Source organism: Halichoeres trimaculatus, unplaced genomic scaffold (assembly GCF_033239565.1).
Source record: "Halichoeres trimaculatus isolate MK-OKI-2021-1 unplaced genomic scaffold, fHalTri1.1 fHalTri1_scaffold_10, whole genome shotgun sequence".
NCBI lineage: Eukaryota > Metazoa > Chordata > Actinopteri > Labriformes > Labridae > Halichoeres > Halichoeres trimaculatus.
This window is the reverse complement of record NW_027437187.1, coordinates 21,320,271-21,338,989: the sequence shown is the minus strand read 5'-3', so window position 1 is coordinate 21,338,989 and position 18,719 is coordinate 21,320,271. Positions and strand designations below refer to the sequence as shown.

At 40.5% G+C, this 18,719-nt stretch overlaps 2 protein-coding genes across 3 annotated transcripts in view; one reads left to right on the top strand and one right to left on the bottom strand.

Annotated features, from left to right (window-relative positions):
• The window catches only part of fkbp16 (FKBP prolyl isomerase 16), a 30,081-nt gene extending 16,674 nt beyond the window's left edge, over window positions 1–13,407 (bottom strand). The window contains exons 1-3 of the mRNA XM_074677685.1: window positions 12,966–13,407; window positions 12,557–12,726; window positions 11,164–11,252 (exon numbers count right to left, since the gene is read on the bottom strand). Coding sequence (XP_074533786.1) covers window positions 11,164–11,252; window positions 12,557–12,726; window positions 12,966–13,407 — 701 coding nt within the window. The remainder of the gene's footprint in view (window positions 1–11,163; window positions 11,253–12,556; window positions 12,727–12,965) is intronic.
• A 1,999-nt stretch (window positions 13,408–15,406) lies between these two features.
• LOC141796618 (RNA polymerase II elongation factor ELL2) overlaps window positions 15,407–18,719 on the top strand; it is a 28,446-nt gene continuing 25,133 nt past the window's right edge. For both annotated transcript variants that reach the window (XM_074677841.1, XM_074677840.1), the window contains exons 1-2: window positions 15,407–15,562; window positions 18,195–18,242. In XM_074677841.1, the coding sequence (XP_074533942.1) occupies window positions 15,425–15,562; window positions 18,195–18,242 (186 nt within the window). In that variant the 5' untranslated portion in view covers window positions 15,407–15,424. The remainder of the gene's footprint in view (window positions 15,563–18,194; window positions 18,243–18,719) is intronic.

Here is an 18,719-nt window from a genome sequence, read left to right as displayed (position 1 = left end):
TTAGTTCACATGTTGTCTTTTCTTTGAAGCCGTGCAGGAACATCATTCAAGAACACCACCATTAGCGTTCACTGCCAACCTCTTGTCATATTCTTGTCCACAAGACATATAGCTACCTTAGTGAGTGCGTGTCTGTTTTCTAACCAATAAAGATCCAGCCTCTCTGTGTCCCTGTGTAGCCTGTGAATCAATAGCGGCAAACCGAGCTGCTGCTTTATTAGTCATCTTGTCACAGAGGAGCAGACTGAGTAAAGCAAATGTAGCAGAGCCGTGAGCACGATCCTTTAGTCGCTCATTGTGCACAGCTATGAGACCTGGAGCATCAATCATGAGTCAAAAAGCCACATTTCTAAGCAGGGAGGGCTTGACTTTACTTGACCAGAGCCATTGGCAATGGCAGAGGTCAAACTCATCACAGAGATCTTTGAAAGCAAACACAGGCGGCCATTTTCCAGGAATTTCAGCCACTTATTTCTTCTCACAATATTTACAAAATGACTTGTTTTCTCTGCAATATTATGCATTGTTTGTTACACATGAGCTCACTAGCCGTGTCCTTCACCAACTGGAATGACAATACAAAACATCATCACAGTGCAGCTAATCCCATCAGCGCAATAAATCATCTCATTGTTTTATTTATAATGAGATCTACTTTGTTAATCCCTGAAGCTTAATCACAGCACATCTGATGTGATTGTTCAGGAGGATGTTGGCTGGCGTCTGCCAGTGATTAACTTTGAGAGGGGTATTTTGAAAGTCTATCGGGTGTGTTTCTGTGTGTGTGTGTGTGTGTGTGTGTGTGTGTGTGTGTGTGTGTGTGTGTGTGTATGTGTGTGTGTGTGTGTGTGTGTGTGTCTGTGTGTGTGTCTGTGTGAAAGACTGCCACAGACGACTGATGACGGAGCAATGACGTCTCCATGAGATGAGTCACGCTCTACGTCTCTAATGACGATTCTTTTCATCCGCACAGGCACATGCACACACCAACAAGTGCACATTACACACCCTGAGCACACCCTGAGCACACACTCACACACACACACACACACACACACACACACACACACACACACACACACACACACACACACACACACACACACACACACACACACACACACACACACAGCACTGCCGCTTGTCACTTTGCTACAGTTCCCATTCCTTCAGCTTGCAGGCATATTACGCTACTTCACATCCCTCTCCAGCAGCTCCACAGTGATCTGAACACAGGAGGTTTCTCTCTGCTGTCTCCAGCTCTGCCACATGAGGAGAACAGCATGATAGCCTGTTGATTTAGACCTGCAGGACATCGTGTAGGTGGGCCAACAGTGTCACTGGTATGAATAACAACTTGCCCTTTCACTTTGCCATTTGCATAAATTTGTCTGGGATTAAAAATCAGTAAATTACATAATGTCGGTTCATGAGTTATTCATCATGTGTGCTATCAGTTATCTCAGTCTGAACTGAAGTTACAGAAGAGTCTCTTTGAAATCTGAACCTGAAATTATAAAACAATAACAAGAGGAAGATCTTTGTCTTGTTCCTGATAAAGTCAAAGAAGTCAAATGATCCTTGAAACAGCTCCTGAGTTTGATCAGTGACATTGACTGAAAGTAACTATGAATACAGAGTGAGGAGTTCAGAATATGTGGGAGTTTGTTGATCACAAACATGTTTATAGCTTCTCTAGATGGTAAAACTTGCAGGTGGGCAGAGTATTTGGCTGTAATAATGAAATGCTTGATGTAACAGTGTCTCAAATCTTCACAGTAGTTTATGTCAAATTAGAAGTGTCTTCAATTAAAATAAAAAGTTTTCAAGCACATTAAGCAGGTATCTCTGAAACGTTGTATTCAAACCCATTTGTACTTTTAACATAGTAACATTAGCTCACAGGCATGTGTGCAGATATGCAGTTGCAAGCCAAACAAATCACTTTTATATTCAGTTTAAATACAACCCATGGTGCTAGTGTGGTATCAGACTGAACTGTCAACTTGCAATAATCTAATTTCGAGTTCTGAGTTCACATTTTTAGCACAGAGAGTGTCTCCTACAAGTGGAAGACATTGTAGGCCTATGCAGTGATGTTGTTTGTGTGGTTGTGAGGAGAGGGCAGGACATGAAGGGGTTCGTCTGCTGGCTAATCTTACCTCTGAGTCATTACTTGCTTGTTTTATCACACATTTTGCACAGATTCATCTCTTTAGCCTTCCCGTTATAACTCACATTAAACTCGACATTTAAAAAGGTGAGTCAATTTTTTGAGTTTTTACAACTTTTTATAACTGTCAAGGTTAAAATAATCGGCGTTAAATTAAATCTCTTTAATAAAGTGGATTTGTATCATTTTTTTTAAACTCTGCAACATTTTCCCCACTATTTATCTCTTTTCTTTTTTTCAATCCCAACCCATTGTGAAATCTTGTAGGCCCCTTCAGTGAGCTGACGATAATACATTTAACACACAAAAGTCTGTGTTATGAGCCACATCCATAGCACTGATATGCTACCCAGAAACAACAGACCACTGTTATAATAACTTTACTTCATATAGTTATTATAACAGTGGTCTGTTGTTTCTGGGTAGCATCTGAGAATCAAATGTTCAACACATTAGTGTAACATATGCCAATAAACCAACATCTGCTTGAAACAGTCTTACAGGATAAGTTGTCACCCTATTCCTGATCCATTCTTGCTGGGAAAGTTGCTGGTTGGATGCAACAGTGCAGCAAACTGGGAAGCAACTCTTGGTCAGGAGTCCTTTTTCCTTTAACAACAGTTTAAAATTTTTCTTTACCAAGCTAAATCCTTGATCACTGATAGGCTCCCAGTTGCTTCTGCTTCTTTTTTTTATTTTTTTATTTTTATTTTATTTTTTGTCAATTTGTAGGATTCAGTTTTATCTTAATAATAACAAGAAACATAGCTGCTTGAATCCTATGTTTTGTTTTGTTTTTTGCTTTGCTTAAACCTGGCATAACAAAGAACAAACAAACTACCCTTTTGGGACACTTTTCTACAGAGGCTGTAATTTGTGTCATTGCTCTTCTTTGCAGACAGCTCAACAAATCTTGAAAACAGCCTGACAAGCATTGAAGTGGTTGAACTTAATCTGAAGATCTCCTGCCCCTTGTGACAGTGACAAACATAACAGTCAATTCATTGGAGATGGTGGATTTAAGGACCCTGGTGATAAAAAAATGAGCTAGAGTGACACCTGAATCTCCTCCGATGTTTCTAAAAAGACACCTTTCCTCAGCTCAAACTGTTTTCACAAAGTGCTTTGATATTTTGATTTTAATGTTCTCAACGAGACAGTGCACGCCTCTTTGGTATAAAGAGCATGTAAGGTTACTTTTAAAACCAGTTCCGTGCAGCCGTCTATTTTTGTATTGCTCCACTAATCCCCTCTCTCCCTCTGCCTGTGTGTATTGTACACAGCAGGCAGGGATGATTTTAAAAAGAGTGCCTGGCATGAGTGGGAAAGGTGCTGGGAGTGCTGAAGTGCCATCTCACGTGTGGCTCTCTTGTGTCTCTCCTCCATGCCACGCTCTGGAAAACAGACTCTGTCGCAACAATGTGGTTATACAACAGAGCACAGCAAGTGGCACAGTGTGCAGGAGGCGATGTCAGTGAAGCATAACAGTACTGTCAGTTTTCCAGCATGTACAGCTTGTTGGACATCTACATGTGAGAGTTACTGAGAGTGAGAGTTACAGATCAGAGGTGAGGGCAGGACACGAGTTACAGATGTCCATCTCTCCACTGTGGCTCCTGGAAGGTTAATAGATCATCTATTTTTGATGAGCAAGATTCATCTTTCATTTTCAGGAGGCAGTTGTGTTACATTATTTGGGTACAAACAACTACTGAATTTATACATTCCTAGAAATAAAGAAAGCATCTCAACACTGATTGAAAAACCTACAATCCAGAGTATTTCAGAAATACGATCTTCAAATAGGTTTCTTTTGAAAAGCAATGCAGTGCTTTTCCTGGGTAGACAATCTGATCTGTTCCTTCAATAATAACTTAAGATTCAACCAAAATAATTGAAATTATTCCAAGGTAGGATGCTGGCTTCCAGTGAGCTTCATAACGTCTTATAAAACTCATCTCTAGTGGTTCTAAAAATGAGGTTGCATCAAAACCTAGCAGATGAAAACTGGTAAAACCAGGCTCACAAAACCACTTATAGTCGAGGCTGAACATGTCTGCGAACTTCATGATTGGACTGCTGCCTGAACTGATTGTTTCTACACCAGATATGCCTCCTCGTTAAAAGTTCTTTGACAAATGAGGCATACAACACAATTATTATTTTAACATGCTTAGTACTTTATAAAATGAACAAACAAAAAAATGAAGCAGTAAAGCAGTCTAAAACCATCAGATTGAAACTTCACAACACTAACAAGCCTGTAACCAATTTGCTCATCATAAAATGTGAGCAGGCTTGACCCCACCATGTGCTATTGGCCGTCTATCTAGAACTCAATAAAAGCATATTCCAGTTGAGGAGATTTACTGTTCCACTGAATACTCCCTTACAAAAAAGCAGAAGTAGTTAAAGCAAAGGCTGTGTTGATGACAGCAACAGATAGGTTTGATTGCCGTAGGGGAAAAAGGTAAACAGAGAGATTAGATGGGGTACGTGCACAGTTCAAACACGAGTCCAGGCAGCAAAACACAGCTGTGGTGCAAAAAAACATCTAAACATGAGCTTAAGGCCAGACTACTTGTACTAATGTTTGATTCATAAATGTCTGTTCAGTTTTAGAAAAATCACTGAAGCTTCAAACTAATGGTGCAGTGTTTTATGAAACCAGAGGTGAGCTGATTAACAGCTGAGCTGGATCTTATCTGGAGCATGCTGCTCACTGGGCTCCTCCTGGTGTGTGAGGTCTGGGTGTGGTTACATGTCAGCCTGCCGGGAAACATGCACGCACACGCACGCACACGCACACACACACACACACACACACACACACACACACACACACACACACACACACACACACACACTCACACTCACACACACTCACACACACACACACACACACACACACACACACACACACTCACACTCACACTCACACACACTCACACACACACACACACACACACACACACACACACACACACACACACACACACACACACACACACACACACAGCCCAAAAGCTGCTGTGAACATATTGAGGTCACGTGACAATGCAGCAGAGAGTTTAGCTTTAACTGATAACAGACAGTAAAACAAAGAAATATGTTTGACTCCAGACAGAGGAAACAGCGATGTGGAGCAGATTCATCACAGAGTTTCCAGTAGAGGAGAGCTTAAAAGGTCATATTATTCAGTTGACCCAGGGGGATCTGCAGAGTGAGTCACACCACCTTCGCCACAGAGAGGAACTCCACCTCACTGCTTTTCTGAGTGGACAACATGCTTACGTATCTGGAGCCAGAGGGGAGGAGGGCTCGTGTGCCTGAGGTGACAGCCACTAGAGCAGCTCTGTTGTGGCTGAGTCACTCAACCTGTCTATTAGCACTTGATACATCGTTAAGCAGAATTGTTCATTCATGGTTTCATCATGTCAATATAAAAGTTCCGAACATAGTTTGTCTTCAAAAAGAGGAGGAACACACCTAAATGGCTCAAGCTAAACATTTAATGTATACTTACTGCACATGTTAAACATTGTGTACCTCTACTGAACACAACTCTATTACATGTTACACCTTTAAGGGCCACTGCACCCACAGCTGAAACTCACAGTCAGGCTTGATGCCATTGATTGTGACACTGAGACTTTCTCCTGTTTTCTTTTTGCTTTGTGAATGACTCAGTTGTTCATTCTGAGAAATGTCACTGTTACCTTTCTCATCCACATTCCCTGCTGGGATTGGGTGTGTCTCAGAAGAGACAGTAAGTGACACTCACCAATTTCCTTAGAAGTGTCAACACAAATTGCCCTTGAGCCTATTACCAGGAAGACATTTCATTTCTTAAAGACTGTTTTTTTTCTCAGTCCTGGGTCAATATTTGATTTGGTATGTCACCAGATGCTTGCTCACAAACTCCAATACATTTTTAATTTAATGATTCTTTAAAACTAGTTGGCAGTTCACAGATCATTGAGTTCATTCTCTTTATTTTGTCCTGATGTTATTTTAAAAAGTTTATGTCAAAAATAATTGTTGACTTTCTTCATCCTCCTTCTTTTTAAAAGAACACTATAAATTTTAAGTCTGTACATTTTCATTATGTTGTTTTTCTTTCCCAAGCTAGTTTAGTGTCTTCAGTTTTGGACAGATTATCAAACTCTTTGGCCAAAACTAATATTCTGATTTGCTTGGTTCAAAGTTTTCTGAAAATTATTCAAACCAAAAAGCTGACATGAAGTCTTATTGAAGTCCTCACTGTTAGTGTCAGACCTTTTTTTCTAAGTGAAGTAAATGTGGCTTTAAAAATGAGGTAACTTCTTTCTCTTCAGTATCGAATCATATTGAGATAATATTTATGAAGATCCCTGCAAGCCAGACTTTTTACCAAGATTATGTGCTTTTCTGAGTCTAAGTCTTTCTATGGAACCAGTAAAGGTTGAGATGTAAACTTCCTACATGCACCTGTTCCAAGCAAATAAAATGTTCTGCATTTGTTGTTGCCATTCTTATATATATATTTCTTTAACATTAACATCTATCTCCGACTAAACAAAGTTTGATAAACTGTGAAGCAACAATAGAAGTCTGACAGATTTTAGAGCAGCTATTTGTCAGGCACTGTCCTCATTAAATTACATGCTATGACAACTTTGCAGGCTGGCACTACTTTACTCACCAACAAACAGAAGATGTATTGCACAATAACCATCAATCATTAAAGCATGTGTTACAGTACTTTCCCATGAACCAAAGCCTCTCTCAACTTGCTCCACCCTTATACTGTACCAAGAGATCAGTCGATCTGATTGACACAACACTCCAACAGCCACCAGGCTCACCTTCGCAAGGGCCAAGGAGAAGGAGTTTCTTCTCATTTCTCCACTCCGACCTGGCAACCAGTTTGTTATTCTGTGTTATATCTATCTAACACATAAATCTTTCCCAGACTTTACTGCTGCCATTTATTTTGATTTTTGAAAATCTAAGACTTAGGTCACATTGACCTGACTTTTTGTTTGTTACTAATTGAATAAAATGACATTGATTTTTGAAAATGCAAGTAAAGCAAGTGTCAGTCATCAAAAAGTATAGTATAGAAAATGTTCTGATTTGGTGCCCACTGCTTACGCTCCATTTCCCCTTTACAGTGAACAATAATGACTTTGAAACAACCAATAAGTGACTTGTGATGGCCTTGGTGGCTTTGTTGAATTGATTTTCCGTATGTGCGTAGTACTGGAGGTTATGTTTGTGTCTTGAGTGTATACCTGACAAGTGAATTCTACGTCCACACCCTTTAGAGCTTTTGTTTACATCAGGGAAATTTGCATTCACAGATCTGTTTTGTTTACACACTACACAGATGTACATGTAGTACAGTGCTCAACAGGGCCGACTGGGACTGTCGGGGGGTGGGGTGGGGGGGCTGCTGTGGGTCTATGAACAGCCGACGACGGCCGGTCTGTCAACGGACGAACCGGCCGTCAGCCGACTGGCAGCACCGGCCCAGATGGCCGTACCAGCCCACTGAGGCAGCGGCCCACCGGGAAACCTCCCGGTGCTCCCGATGGCCAGTCCGCCCTTGGTGCTCAATCCTAAATTGCACACAAACCACTTGTCACCCATGAAGTTTAGAGAGGAATGCTTAACTGCTTAGCATTATCTATGCAGGGACAAATAAAACCATTGGTTTAAGTATGACACATCCCAGTGGTCTAATTAACTCAGCCTCAAGAGTTGGTACTTTGTATTTGAGCCAAGCATTTAAGTACAGCAACACCTTTGCTGCCAGAGTTTAAGCATCTGTTAGTTGACAACCAGCCAAGATCACTCTCTTAACAGCGAATGGCTTAACCCTGAGAAGGTTCTCAAAGGTGTTGACTTAAAATCACAGCGATGTGAAGTAAAAAGCCTTGTTTTATTTTGGTTTCTTTAAGTTTTATTTAAAAAAAAAAAAAGATTACAAAGCATTTGCCAGTAATGTTTCATGTTGTTGGCATGGGCCGACTATGAAGACTCCCTTGTCCCTTGGGTTTTATGAGGTTATAGTAGCCTGTGTCCATAGATCAACTGATGTTAATCCTCTGCTCTCTGTGAATGTCCAGCTGCAAGGAGATGCACTCTCTGTCTCTGACTAAGTCACATGTCTCAGCAGGGAATAGTTTGACGCACACAGCTGGTCACTTTAAAGCAAGCATGATACAGTCTTTCATCACGTTTCCACTTTCAAAGGCTCAGGGTTTTAATGACACAGCAGAAATGTAAATGTTTCCTCCAGTCGATTCACTCCCAACCAGCTTGTCTGTTGTGATCAGTCAAGTAAGTGCTCCAGACTCTCCTTCTCTCCATTTTTCAGCTCTGATCACATCAGACCCTGCAGCATGTCCATCACCCACACACTGAGCTACAGACCTCTCCACTGTGCTGTGCTGAATCACATTGTCTGCCCAGCTTTACACACTGTCTGATAAATAACTGTGAAGTGCCCTTAGCAGCGTTGTGTGGAACAGACGACCAACAGAGCTCAATCAGTGCAGAGAAAGGAAACAGAGAGAGGCTAATGAGATTTTCACTCATTCTTGACACGCTGAGCCTGTCAAATCTTCTCTGAAACATGATGTCTGACACAGCTTGAAATGTTATTTTTGTCAGCGTATTTATTAGAATAATTAGTTTAATAAGTAAAGTCTAAAGTGTCAGTGAGGGAATTAAATGTAACAATGAATACTGGGTGTTTGCCTGCATGAACGGCAAATATGACCCTTTAGCAGAGAGTTAGCTAAGCTTGGATTAGCAGTTTGATTGGAAGCAGAGAAAATAGTCTACCTGCCTGTGTCTTAAGGTATAAACAATCTGACTATTGAACCACTAAAGCTTACATCTGTAAAAATAACAGTTTGAAAAATGTTAAAATGATTTTGTGCCAATTGTGTGTTGGACTATCTCTTCTTCAAAGGTTGTGCTCTTAGCCTTGTTATACCCTGGCACACAACAAATAATAAAATGGTGAAATATCATTAATTCACTTTGGTCATTTTTTGTTTGTATAAAACAAACTAGAAACAAAATGTAAACCTGACAACAACATCAGAAATGCGTGCACTTGTTTCCTCCAATGGCTTCTTCATGAGCTTATGTTTCAAGTTGCAGCAACACATTAATGACAACACAATTTTTGTTTTGATCTGCAACCTCTGGTCTGAGAAAATGAGTCAATGCTGAAGTGCAAAAATCTGCTGTTTCTCGAGTGTTCGCTTGAGGCTGGCCCCAGAAGTACAGGAAGTCACATACACACCAAGCCAAAAAAAGCCATTTTCAAAGCAGAAACTAACCTATTTACAGCCTGGTTCAAAAAACGTCTACAGCGTCTAATTTTTTCCTAACTCAGCCGTTCAGAGGATATTAAGATCGCGAGCTTCCCCAATAAGAGCCACAGCTGAGGGTCACGTGACTGACAGGTGCCCCATGACTGTACGTGAAGCCCTTGCCACAACCAATATGGCCGCTATAGTCGATGTGCTTCCTTTCCTGTTTCAGAAACAGACGGGTGACGTCGGCGAGACTACGTCCATGTTTTATACAGTCTATGTCTGCAACTCAAAAAGCAAAATAAACACTTTTCTGTGCCACTATGTCCATTGCGTGGTGATCAGTTAAAACTTGCACAGTCTTTTCTTGAAATTTAGTCTGGTTTGTAAACTGCTGTTTTAGTGCTTCATTTGAGTTTCTTCCCTTTAATTCTAATTCGTAAACAACTACATTCAAATCAAAGGTAAAGGAACTAACAATCTGAGCCAGCATGAAACTCTGATTCCTTTCCTCCTGTTACGACTAAATTAGACTCCACAGTACACAGTCCTAATCAGCTGAATCAAAACAATTATTAACCAACCTCTTGCTGCCTCCTCCCCCTCTCACACATGACAGGGAAAAGGACTGTAGATAACACCTCAGGGATCAACACACACCCCTCATGTCCTATCATCCCCTTCACTCAGCTCTAAATTAAAAAACAGGACCTCAGATGTGGCACACAGTATGAATCACACAGACAGAGGAAAAATTACGCTCTCCCAGCATTCTGCACATTTGAACATTATGTTGTCAACAATTTTCTGCTACACTCCCCGCCTGTGAAAATGGATTTGCCTCATATATTTGCCTCTAAATCCTCCACATTTTCAAGGTGTTTATCATATCATAAGTGATCATTCTGGGTGCATGGACATGTTTGTTTTAATGCATTAGCTCTCTGTACAGCAACGCTATTCAACAGTACAGTATGTTCTACACAAGACGAGTGACAGCAAACTCACAGTGAACTCACAAATTGGTTAAAACTTACATTAACACTGACTTACGGTTTTTGTTATTGCTTTCAGTTTCAAATAACACAATGTCAGCATCAACATCGTGTATTTCTCAGCCTGCTTTGAAAGTTGAACTAGTAAACAAATCCAATCACAAAGGAAATGTTTCTCTTTACGTTTTACCTCATGAGCCATCAGAAAATGCTACCATTTCTGTTCTTTCACAGTAAATCAAATTAAATCACAGTACTATCAATGTCTAGTTCTCATGTTATCTAACTTGGAGAGCTATAAATGATGTCTGTTAGTCAACGTCACACCTGCCTCCTCTTTGTTTATTCTGGCACTTTAATAGTGTAAGGGTTATAAACCAAAGCCACGGTGGTAACATGAGCAGTGTCCTCCCATAGGTTGGGAGGTTAGAAACACACCACAGTTTGTAACCTCTAAATGGTGTCAGGAGAAGGCCATCTGCTCCTGTTTATGGCTCATTAACCTTGCTTCCCTGGGATAACCAGGCTACCCCCACAGCAACAGGTACAAGGGCTCTGGCCTTGTTAATTCAATGATACTTAAAAAAAAAAATAAAAAAAAATCTAACATGGTAAGGTCTTGTTTTTGCGTTAGCATGCTCCTAGCTCAACAAAATTTGAAAACAATGAGAGGCCTTACCTTCCCAAAAGCCCATAGGCGTACTGTGAATCAGCCAGCAGTAATGTGATCTCGTCTTTCTTCATGGACATGACACACTCCTCAAGGGCCTGCAGGTGTGACAGATAATCTCTGTTAATATGGTAATGACACAACTTTTCATACAATGATGGGCATTAAGCTTAATCATAAATGAGTGGAATATACAAATGACAATAACTCTCTTAAGATTCACAGCCAGTGGACCAGACCATGGACTAGATTTTTGGACTTATGAGGCCATCTTCTATTCTCTATTGGCCATTTGGTTTATGGCTGATTGTTAAAATGCTTCATTTATGACCCAGAAAACTGACAATGCTCCCATCAGCCCAGCCTCAATATGTTACCTTTATTGTTTTTCATTAATTAGCAAGTGTCAGCATGCTAACTCAAACAGCAAACCTCTCAAAAATCATACTTGCAAAATATCAGTATAGCGGTCTTATTGTATTGTGAGCATGTTTGGATGTTAAATCCAGGCCACCCTGTTTGACAAATTAAAAACAAACTGCATCCTTGGATGTTGGCAGCCACTACCGCAGCACAGAAAACTGCAGTTCCTGGAGTGTCCATCTGAGGCTTGCTGTAAAAGCCATGGAATCCATATAAAGCCTAATATAAACGTCAAACCACAACCTACAGTCTAAAAATTGTAAGTCTATTCTGGATATGCTAAAGACTGCAGTTTTTTAAGAGTCCTCTTGAGACTGACAACAGAAACACCAGATACAAACCAAGCCAGAACCCTTTACCTCATCCTAACTCTAACTAAGCTAGGTTGAGCCCAACGATGGTCTTCAAAAATCACAGGTAGATGCATTGTAGCTGTTTGCCTGGAGGTTCAAAGCATTAGATCAGTTTCATTTCTTATCTGGGCCGATAAAAGTTAGGATAGGCAGCTTTTCAAACATGATGACCACCATCAATGGACTTTAAAGCAACCCTCCACATATCGGTGGGTGACCTCACTGGAACCACATCTGCATTTTGTACATTCTATGCTAACACAGTTGGATGAACTCATTAACTTTTTAAAAACTGCCAGACCCAATTATGTTTTATGTTTAATTTATTGCAAGATTGATTGAAGTTCAATTCCTACAAGTCACATTGTCCCTGCATTTAGAGGTTGTCTGAATCGTGATTTAAGTTCAGTTTCTACGTGTCACTTCTACAGCCATTTCTGAAGCTACCGTGACAGAGAGCTGCGCCATTTGACAGTAAAACCGTCCCGGTCCCTAACAAATAACTGTTACCACACACCTTATGTAAAAATGTAGGTTACATCCACGCACATGCATCCACGCACATGCACAGTCTAAACACTACCGCTCTGGGGGAAAATCAGTCTGCAGAATACAAAGGTTTTCACCTGGTTGACATCTCCTTCTCCAATAACAAAGACAAGCTTGCAGTCCTTTTCCACCACAGTGCGGTCCTCCAGGACACACTGCATCTTCACAGTGACCTCCTGGCCCCAGGTTGGGCATGGTGCATTCAGGTCCCTGGACTCTAGCACCTTCTTCCTCAACAGGCGATCCTCTGCGTGAGGAAAGAGCAGGTCATGCAGCGGTGAGTGAGGTTAATCTATTAGTTGTTCTTAAACATGTGTTCAGAAATAGTCATAAACACACTAAGCTAGGTCATTTTGGTTCTTTTTCTCCTTCAGTGGTAAAACGTAAAATTGAGGTTCCACAAGGAAAATCAAATGCATTTGTTCTAAGTCAGTCAAATTTGTATGTTTATTGAGTGTCTCCAGATGTCATGTACTCTGTCCTTACCTGTGATGTCCTGCCAGTCTTTTGCCATAAAAAGTTTCTCAAAGGTGGAGGAAGTCCACTCTTCCACCACGTACTCTGGAAAGAGGCTCTCTGCCGAGCTGTCTCTGTCTACCACATCATCCTCTGTCGATGGGTCCTGGAATCGAACCATCTTCCAGCTGTTTGTTTTTCTCAGGTTCCTCTGTTTCTTGCATTCTGGGTCTTCACTCTCTCCCTCGGGATCAGAGAGACTTTTCATCTCAGAGCTGTTACGGTCACTTACACTGATTTCTGTCTCAGCTGGCTCTTTCACACAAAGTCCTTTGCCTTCCCCTGCAGGCCCACAGAGCAGCTCGGTGTGACCATCCCAGTCAGCAGACTCTGAAATGGGCCCCGTTACCTCAGGGTCTGTAGGCTGTCTTGCAATGTCTTTGTGTTCTCCACAAGTTGGATCTGTCTCCATTTTACCATCGAGCAACAGACACCATCTGCAGTAGACTTCAAAAAAGGCAATCCTCTTTGTTCAGCCAGTGTTTCTACAAAAGTGCAGGTTCGTAGTTGTGTAGCCAATCTATTTCAGCCATCCAAGTTCTCTTGATAGAATTTAGCCATGATGTTGCATTCAAAATCCATGTTACGTTTCATCTCAGAGTTCATCCCTGAAATCCTAGCTTTACTCACAGTCGTGTCAAAGGTTTGTCCCGCCTGCAGCTGTGGAGCTTCTGCACTTCTGTTGCACTCTAACCTTTGCTTACTCCCCCTGTCCCTCCTCTGTCTCAGTCTCCAGAGTCCAATGATGTGGCAGCAACAAAAAATGATCAATGTAAAGAAACTGTGCAGCGCATCGAAGCACTCCCAGCCAGCAGGCTTGTGCAGTGGTAATCTGCCGGATTAGAAGAGAAAAACCTAATCTGGCAGAACGTCTGTAAGCTTCTTAATGACTTCACCGTTGTGCCCCATAGTGCAGTTTCCATGAATGCAATCGACCAATAAGATGTCAGGAGTTGCCAGATCCTACTTCATTTTCTCTTATATGGTGAGAAATGTTTTATTTTTATGCACAAATACGTATACAGATGCATGTTGAGCAGGAAAATCTTGCAAGCTGCTAGAATACAGTAAACTTATCAGTTAACAATGAATATTGATTTTTTTTTTATAACTTGTTATTTTTAATCTTCTAAAGTAACGGCTTTGGACATTTAAGGGCATAGCATAGCTAGGTTGACTGACAGGTGGGCCAAGTAGCCAAATACACCTCACACAAGAATGAGACTTATGTTATCAGTCTACATTTTACAGTTTCTTTGACTTATTGAAGCTACCTTTGCACTTTTGATTGTTTGTTCAACAAACAAGCACAATATCATTTGCTCTTGGAAACTGATTAGAAAAAAAATCAATGTTCAATATAAATTAAAACAAAAGAGAAAAGAAATATAGGGGAGAGAAATCAGGGGCAGCTCACCAAAGAGCAGCATACAGTTTAGAAAAACGAAGCCTATGTGGAAGTGCAGTGCAGATAATAGCGTATCTGCTTGAGGCTGGTTGCCGAAAGACTGTAAACCACACACACCGAGTCAAAATAAGAAAAACCTGACTTTTACCGCATTAAAAAACACATTTACAGCCTGGTTCAAAAACTGGCTTGGATGTGAATTTAGTATCAGGACACTGAACAGGGGGGTAAATTTTTTGTTTAATGGTTGTGAAGATATAAAGATCACGAGTCTGCCCAACCAGAGGCGCAGATCAGCTCATGTGACTGCCAGGCACCCTTTAGCCTCTACATAGGAGGCTCAAACTCTGCCTCTTGAGTCAGCATTTCCAATATGGCCCCTGCCACTGATCGGCTTCATTACTCTGCATCAAAAACACAGGGGTGACATGGAGGAGACTACAACCATATTGCATCGGGTATATGATGTTTGTTTATAAAAAAAAAACTCTAGAAGCCCAAAAAACATGGAAGTAGCAATAGTGCTTGTTTGATATTTAAAACTAAATTTTCAGATGTGGTTTGTTTCACAGGTTTTGGCATGTATTAACAAAACAAATTATCTGAAAGACTGACTCAAAATCATTCATTTATCTGCCTGTAGGTGTATTGGACCGTAAAGTGTGTGTGTGTGTGTGTGTGTGTGTGTGTGTGTGTGTGTGTGTGTGCGTGTGTGTGTGTGTGTGTGTGTGTGTGTGTGTGTGTGTGTTGGCAGAGACATACAGGCAGCATCAACACAGATGTGGTTAAAGCCTGAGGCTTACCCGAAGAAGAAATAGATCAAAGCAAAACTAAATACAGGCTGAAAACTTTCAGAGCTCACGTGTACACCGTACGTTAGTGACCTGGAAAGCGAAAGTAAAAAAGCTTTTTTCGTACTTCCTGTATGTGTGCGTGCGAGCGCGCGTGTATAAGTCTAAGCCCCTCCCACATGCTCGTGACGTTTCAGTCAGAATGTCGCCAGCAGCCTTCAGTTGTAGAAATGGCAGCGCTGAGACAGGAGCATCGGTATGGGCTCTCCTGTGGCAAAATCAACAAAAACACCCCAAACCAGACTCTGTACCACGTCAAACTCACTGACACTGCTATCCGGACCCTCGAAACCTACCAGAATCTGAAGGTAAGTCAATTTTCCGCTCGAACTTTGGAGCTTGTGTATGTTTTTCTTTTATATTTTCATCTTTTATAGCGTCCCAACTCTAAACGCTGTAAAATCCTGACTTGATATGCGACTTTTTGTGTCCATATTTTTCCCTCTGGGAAAATAAAGTTAAAATAACAGAATACTCTACATTTCGTCGTGAAAAGCGTTTGTGTCTGATAAATGTTGCGCTTCTGTGGCTGAGATTAAGTAGAAGCAGGGAAACCTTTAAAAAATGATAACATCTAACATAGAATTTCATGAATGAAGAAATTTATCTTGGATTTAATCTTTTTGTTTTGATTCTGAGAAGTTTGGAGCAGAAAGCTTTCGGATACTTTGTGTTGTCTCTGCTTGTTTACCAAAGCGTAATCTCCCGAAAAACTAAAAGTTCCCATATGACAGAGGCTCATGTTTATACACTGGGCTGCTTCCTCTGCTTCTCCAAACGTTCATTATGTTTCAAATGTATTATTTAGATTATGAGCCAGCACAGAGATGGCTGTCAGTCATTAAATGTGTTTTTCAAGTTTTTAAAAGCCAGCCCACTTCTCGTTTTGCTCTCGGGAATAAATTAATGAACAAGCTATCAAGCAAATTATGCTGCTCCCCTGAATCAGGAGACTGTTTTATTGCTTTTATGGTCCATTACATTAGACGAAGATAATTTAGTCGACCCAAATGGTCTTTCCCAGGGCAATGCTTGATAAGACAGTTAGTCCCGCAGTTACCACTTTGGTATGAGGATCATTTGGTGGATCCCTGCACGTATGAAGCTGTAGTTTTGCTGTATAGTCTCCACGGGGTTCTGTAAGTTGTTACTGAGCTCTTGTGTGTTATTGTTTTTTTTTCTTTTTCTTTTTTACTTCTGGAAGCCCGCCCAGCTCCAGAGCTCATTGGTCTGTGAAGCAGACTGAACTCTAGAGCTCACACAGCCTGACAGCTTCCTCCAGGCTGGAGAGGTTACAGTGCAAATCTTTGGAGTCAGAGACCACCCCAGATATATTTTACACCACCAGACCCCCACTGTAATGTGAAAGAGGGTGTCTCTCGAGGAACTGTTGAAATTTTTGCTGTTGTGAGTGGTTTATTTTACCATTTTCATGTATTTGTTGTGAGTTAGAGGAGGGGCTTCTAAAAAGCTATCACCCCTCGACAACATTTTTCAGATTGCAATGATTTCTTTGACTAATTTCTCAGGCAGGTGAAATACGTTGATTAAAAAAATGTCAGAAAAAAAGGCTGTCTTTACAAGCAATGCCAAAAGATGCTAGTTTTTAAATTAAAAAACACTCTGAGAAAGGGTCAGAACAATCAATTTAATTGACTGATGATTTTTTTTTGTGCTTTCCTTCTATCATTTTTTTTAATGAGGCCACCACTGTCATCATAGGATGGACTGATATCCAAATGATATTGAGTCCTTAATAGAGACTACTTTTGGGTTGCCAGGTTGTGGAAAGTACTTTTGACTGATGTAACTATTAATGTTGGTGATCCATCTGTTAACACCTTCTAATAAATGGTTGTAAACAAGTAACTTATAAATAAATTGTAGTGGAAATACTCCTGCTGGAGGAGGCTGAACAAGCAAGGAGATTTTTCACAGCCTGGACACCCTAAATCCATCATGATTACGAAAAAGGATTTAATAACATTTTTACAACTTCCTCCACAGCAGGCATAAAAAGTAGCATCTAAGGAGAGCGGCTCCAATTAATCAAATAACTGTTTTGTACAATGATTATACAAATGTGTTGACTTTACCATAAGGTGCTTTATTTTTAAACTTAAATAAGCCTCTATTAAACAAAGTAAATAAAGTACATAAATCTGACTTGGCCAAGTGTCTGTGTTTGTAATATATGACAAAAATTATATGCTGTAATATTTATTATTCCATTCAATATTAAAAACTGGTGGATGATGAAGAATATCATAACAACACTCCTCGAAAGGGAAGACATTTCCCCAAACCATTAATAATAAATTAAGAGGGCTGCCAATCATAGGCACAGCTGTACCTCACAGATAATAGTCTCCATCTATAAACCATGTATCATGTTGCCTCAAAGGCAGACATATTTCATGATTTTAATATTTTCTTATCAGCAGGAGGGAGAGAAACAATAAGATGTTAAGGAGCAGGGTGGTTTCAGAGAGCAGCACAGGCACAAACTGTAGCACAAGGGTCTAATAGAAAGTGGTTTTAATTGGTTTCAAAAGGAGTTGTGTCTTTCCTCTGGGATCAGTTGTTGCCTTTAATCATTTAATCATTTAAAAGGGAATCAACTGAAACACATTCACAATCATTCTGACTGACGAGTACAGTTTTGTGGAGGCTTAGATCGATAAATCACACACTATTCTGAAGATCAAGGAAAGAAAACTCTGAACTTTTGGCTTAATATAAAAAAAATAGAGAGTTTATTAAGAAATTAGCACTGTGATGTCTTTCTCAAGTTTCCTGTATTTGCACTGCTGATATCCATAGGAACAAAAGCAGTGTATCCTCATTCATAACATATGAGCTGTCTATGAGATTAAACCAAACGGGATTCCTGAATCACTGACCAGTATCATCTTTTTCTCTCTTCCTCTCTCCCCTTAGGCATCACTATCGAATCAGCCAGCCATTTGCTTCAAGGGGAGCCAGGGGGTAAGACGTTTTGCATACTCTTCCTAATGCCTCACAAATTGAATGCTCTAATTAGTCCTGATTTGTGGGGAAGCACACTTGTGACTGTTTCTCGGCATGTTCTGTTTGGTTCCTAAGCATTTAATTAGTTCAAGGATTCATGTTCATGGATGCTGGAGGCCTTGCGACTTTCAGTTCAGGTCAATCTGTGGATTTTATTGCTTTGTTGGGATATTTTTAACATCATAAAACAGTAAAGCTCAAGAAATCAGATGACTGCAATGCGTAAAAGCCTGAGGGAAAGATGTTGTTCACTTGCTCAGTTGTGCTATGTTAACGTTGTATTGACTCTGTGCATTTATTCAGAGAAGAGCAATGCAGTGTTAAAATATGTGACCTCTGGGAGAAAGGGGTTAATCATATGAATGATTTAAGAACTGTCTTAACATTATTAGAATGTGAGTTGCTGCACATAATCCTGTCTCTTTCATTCTTTTA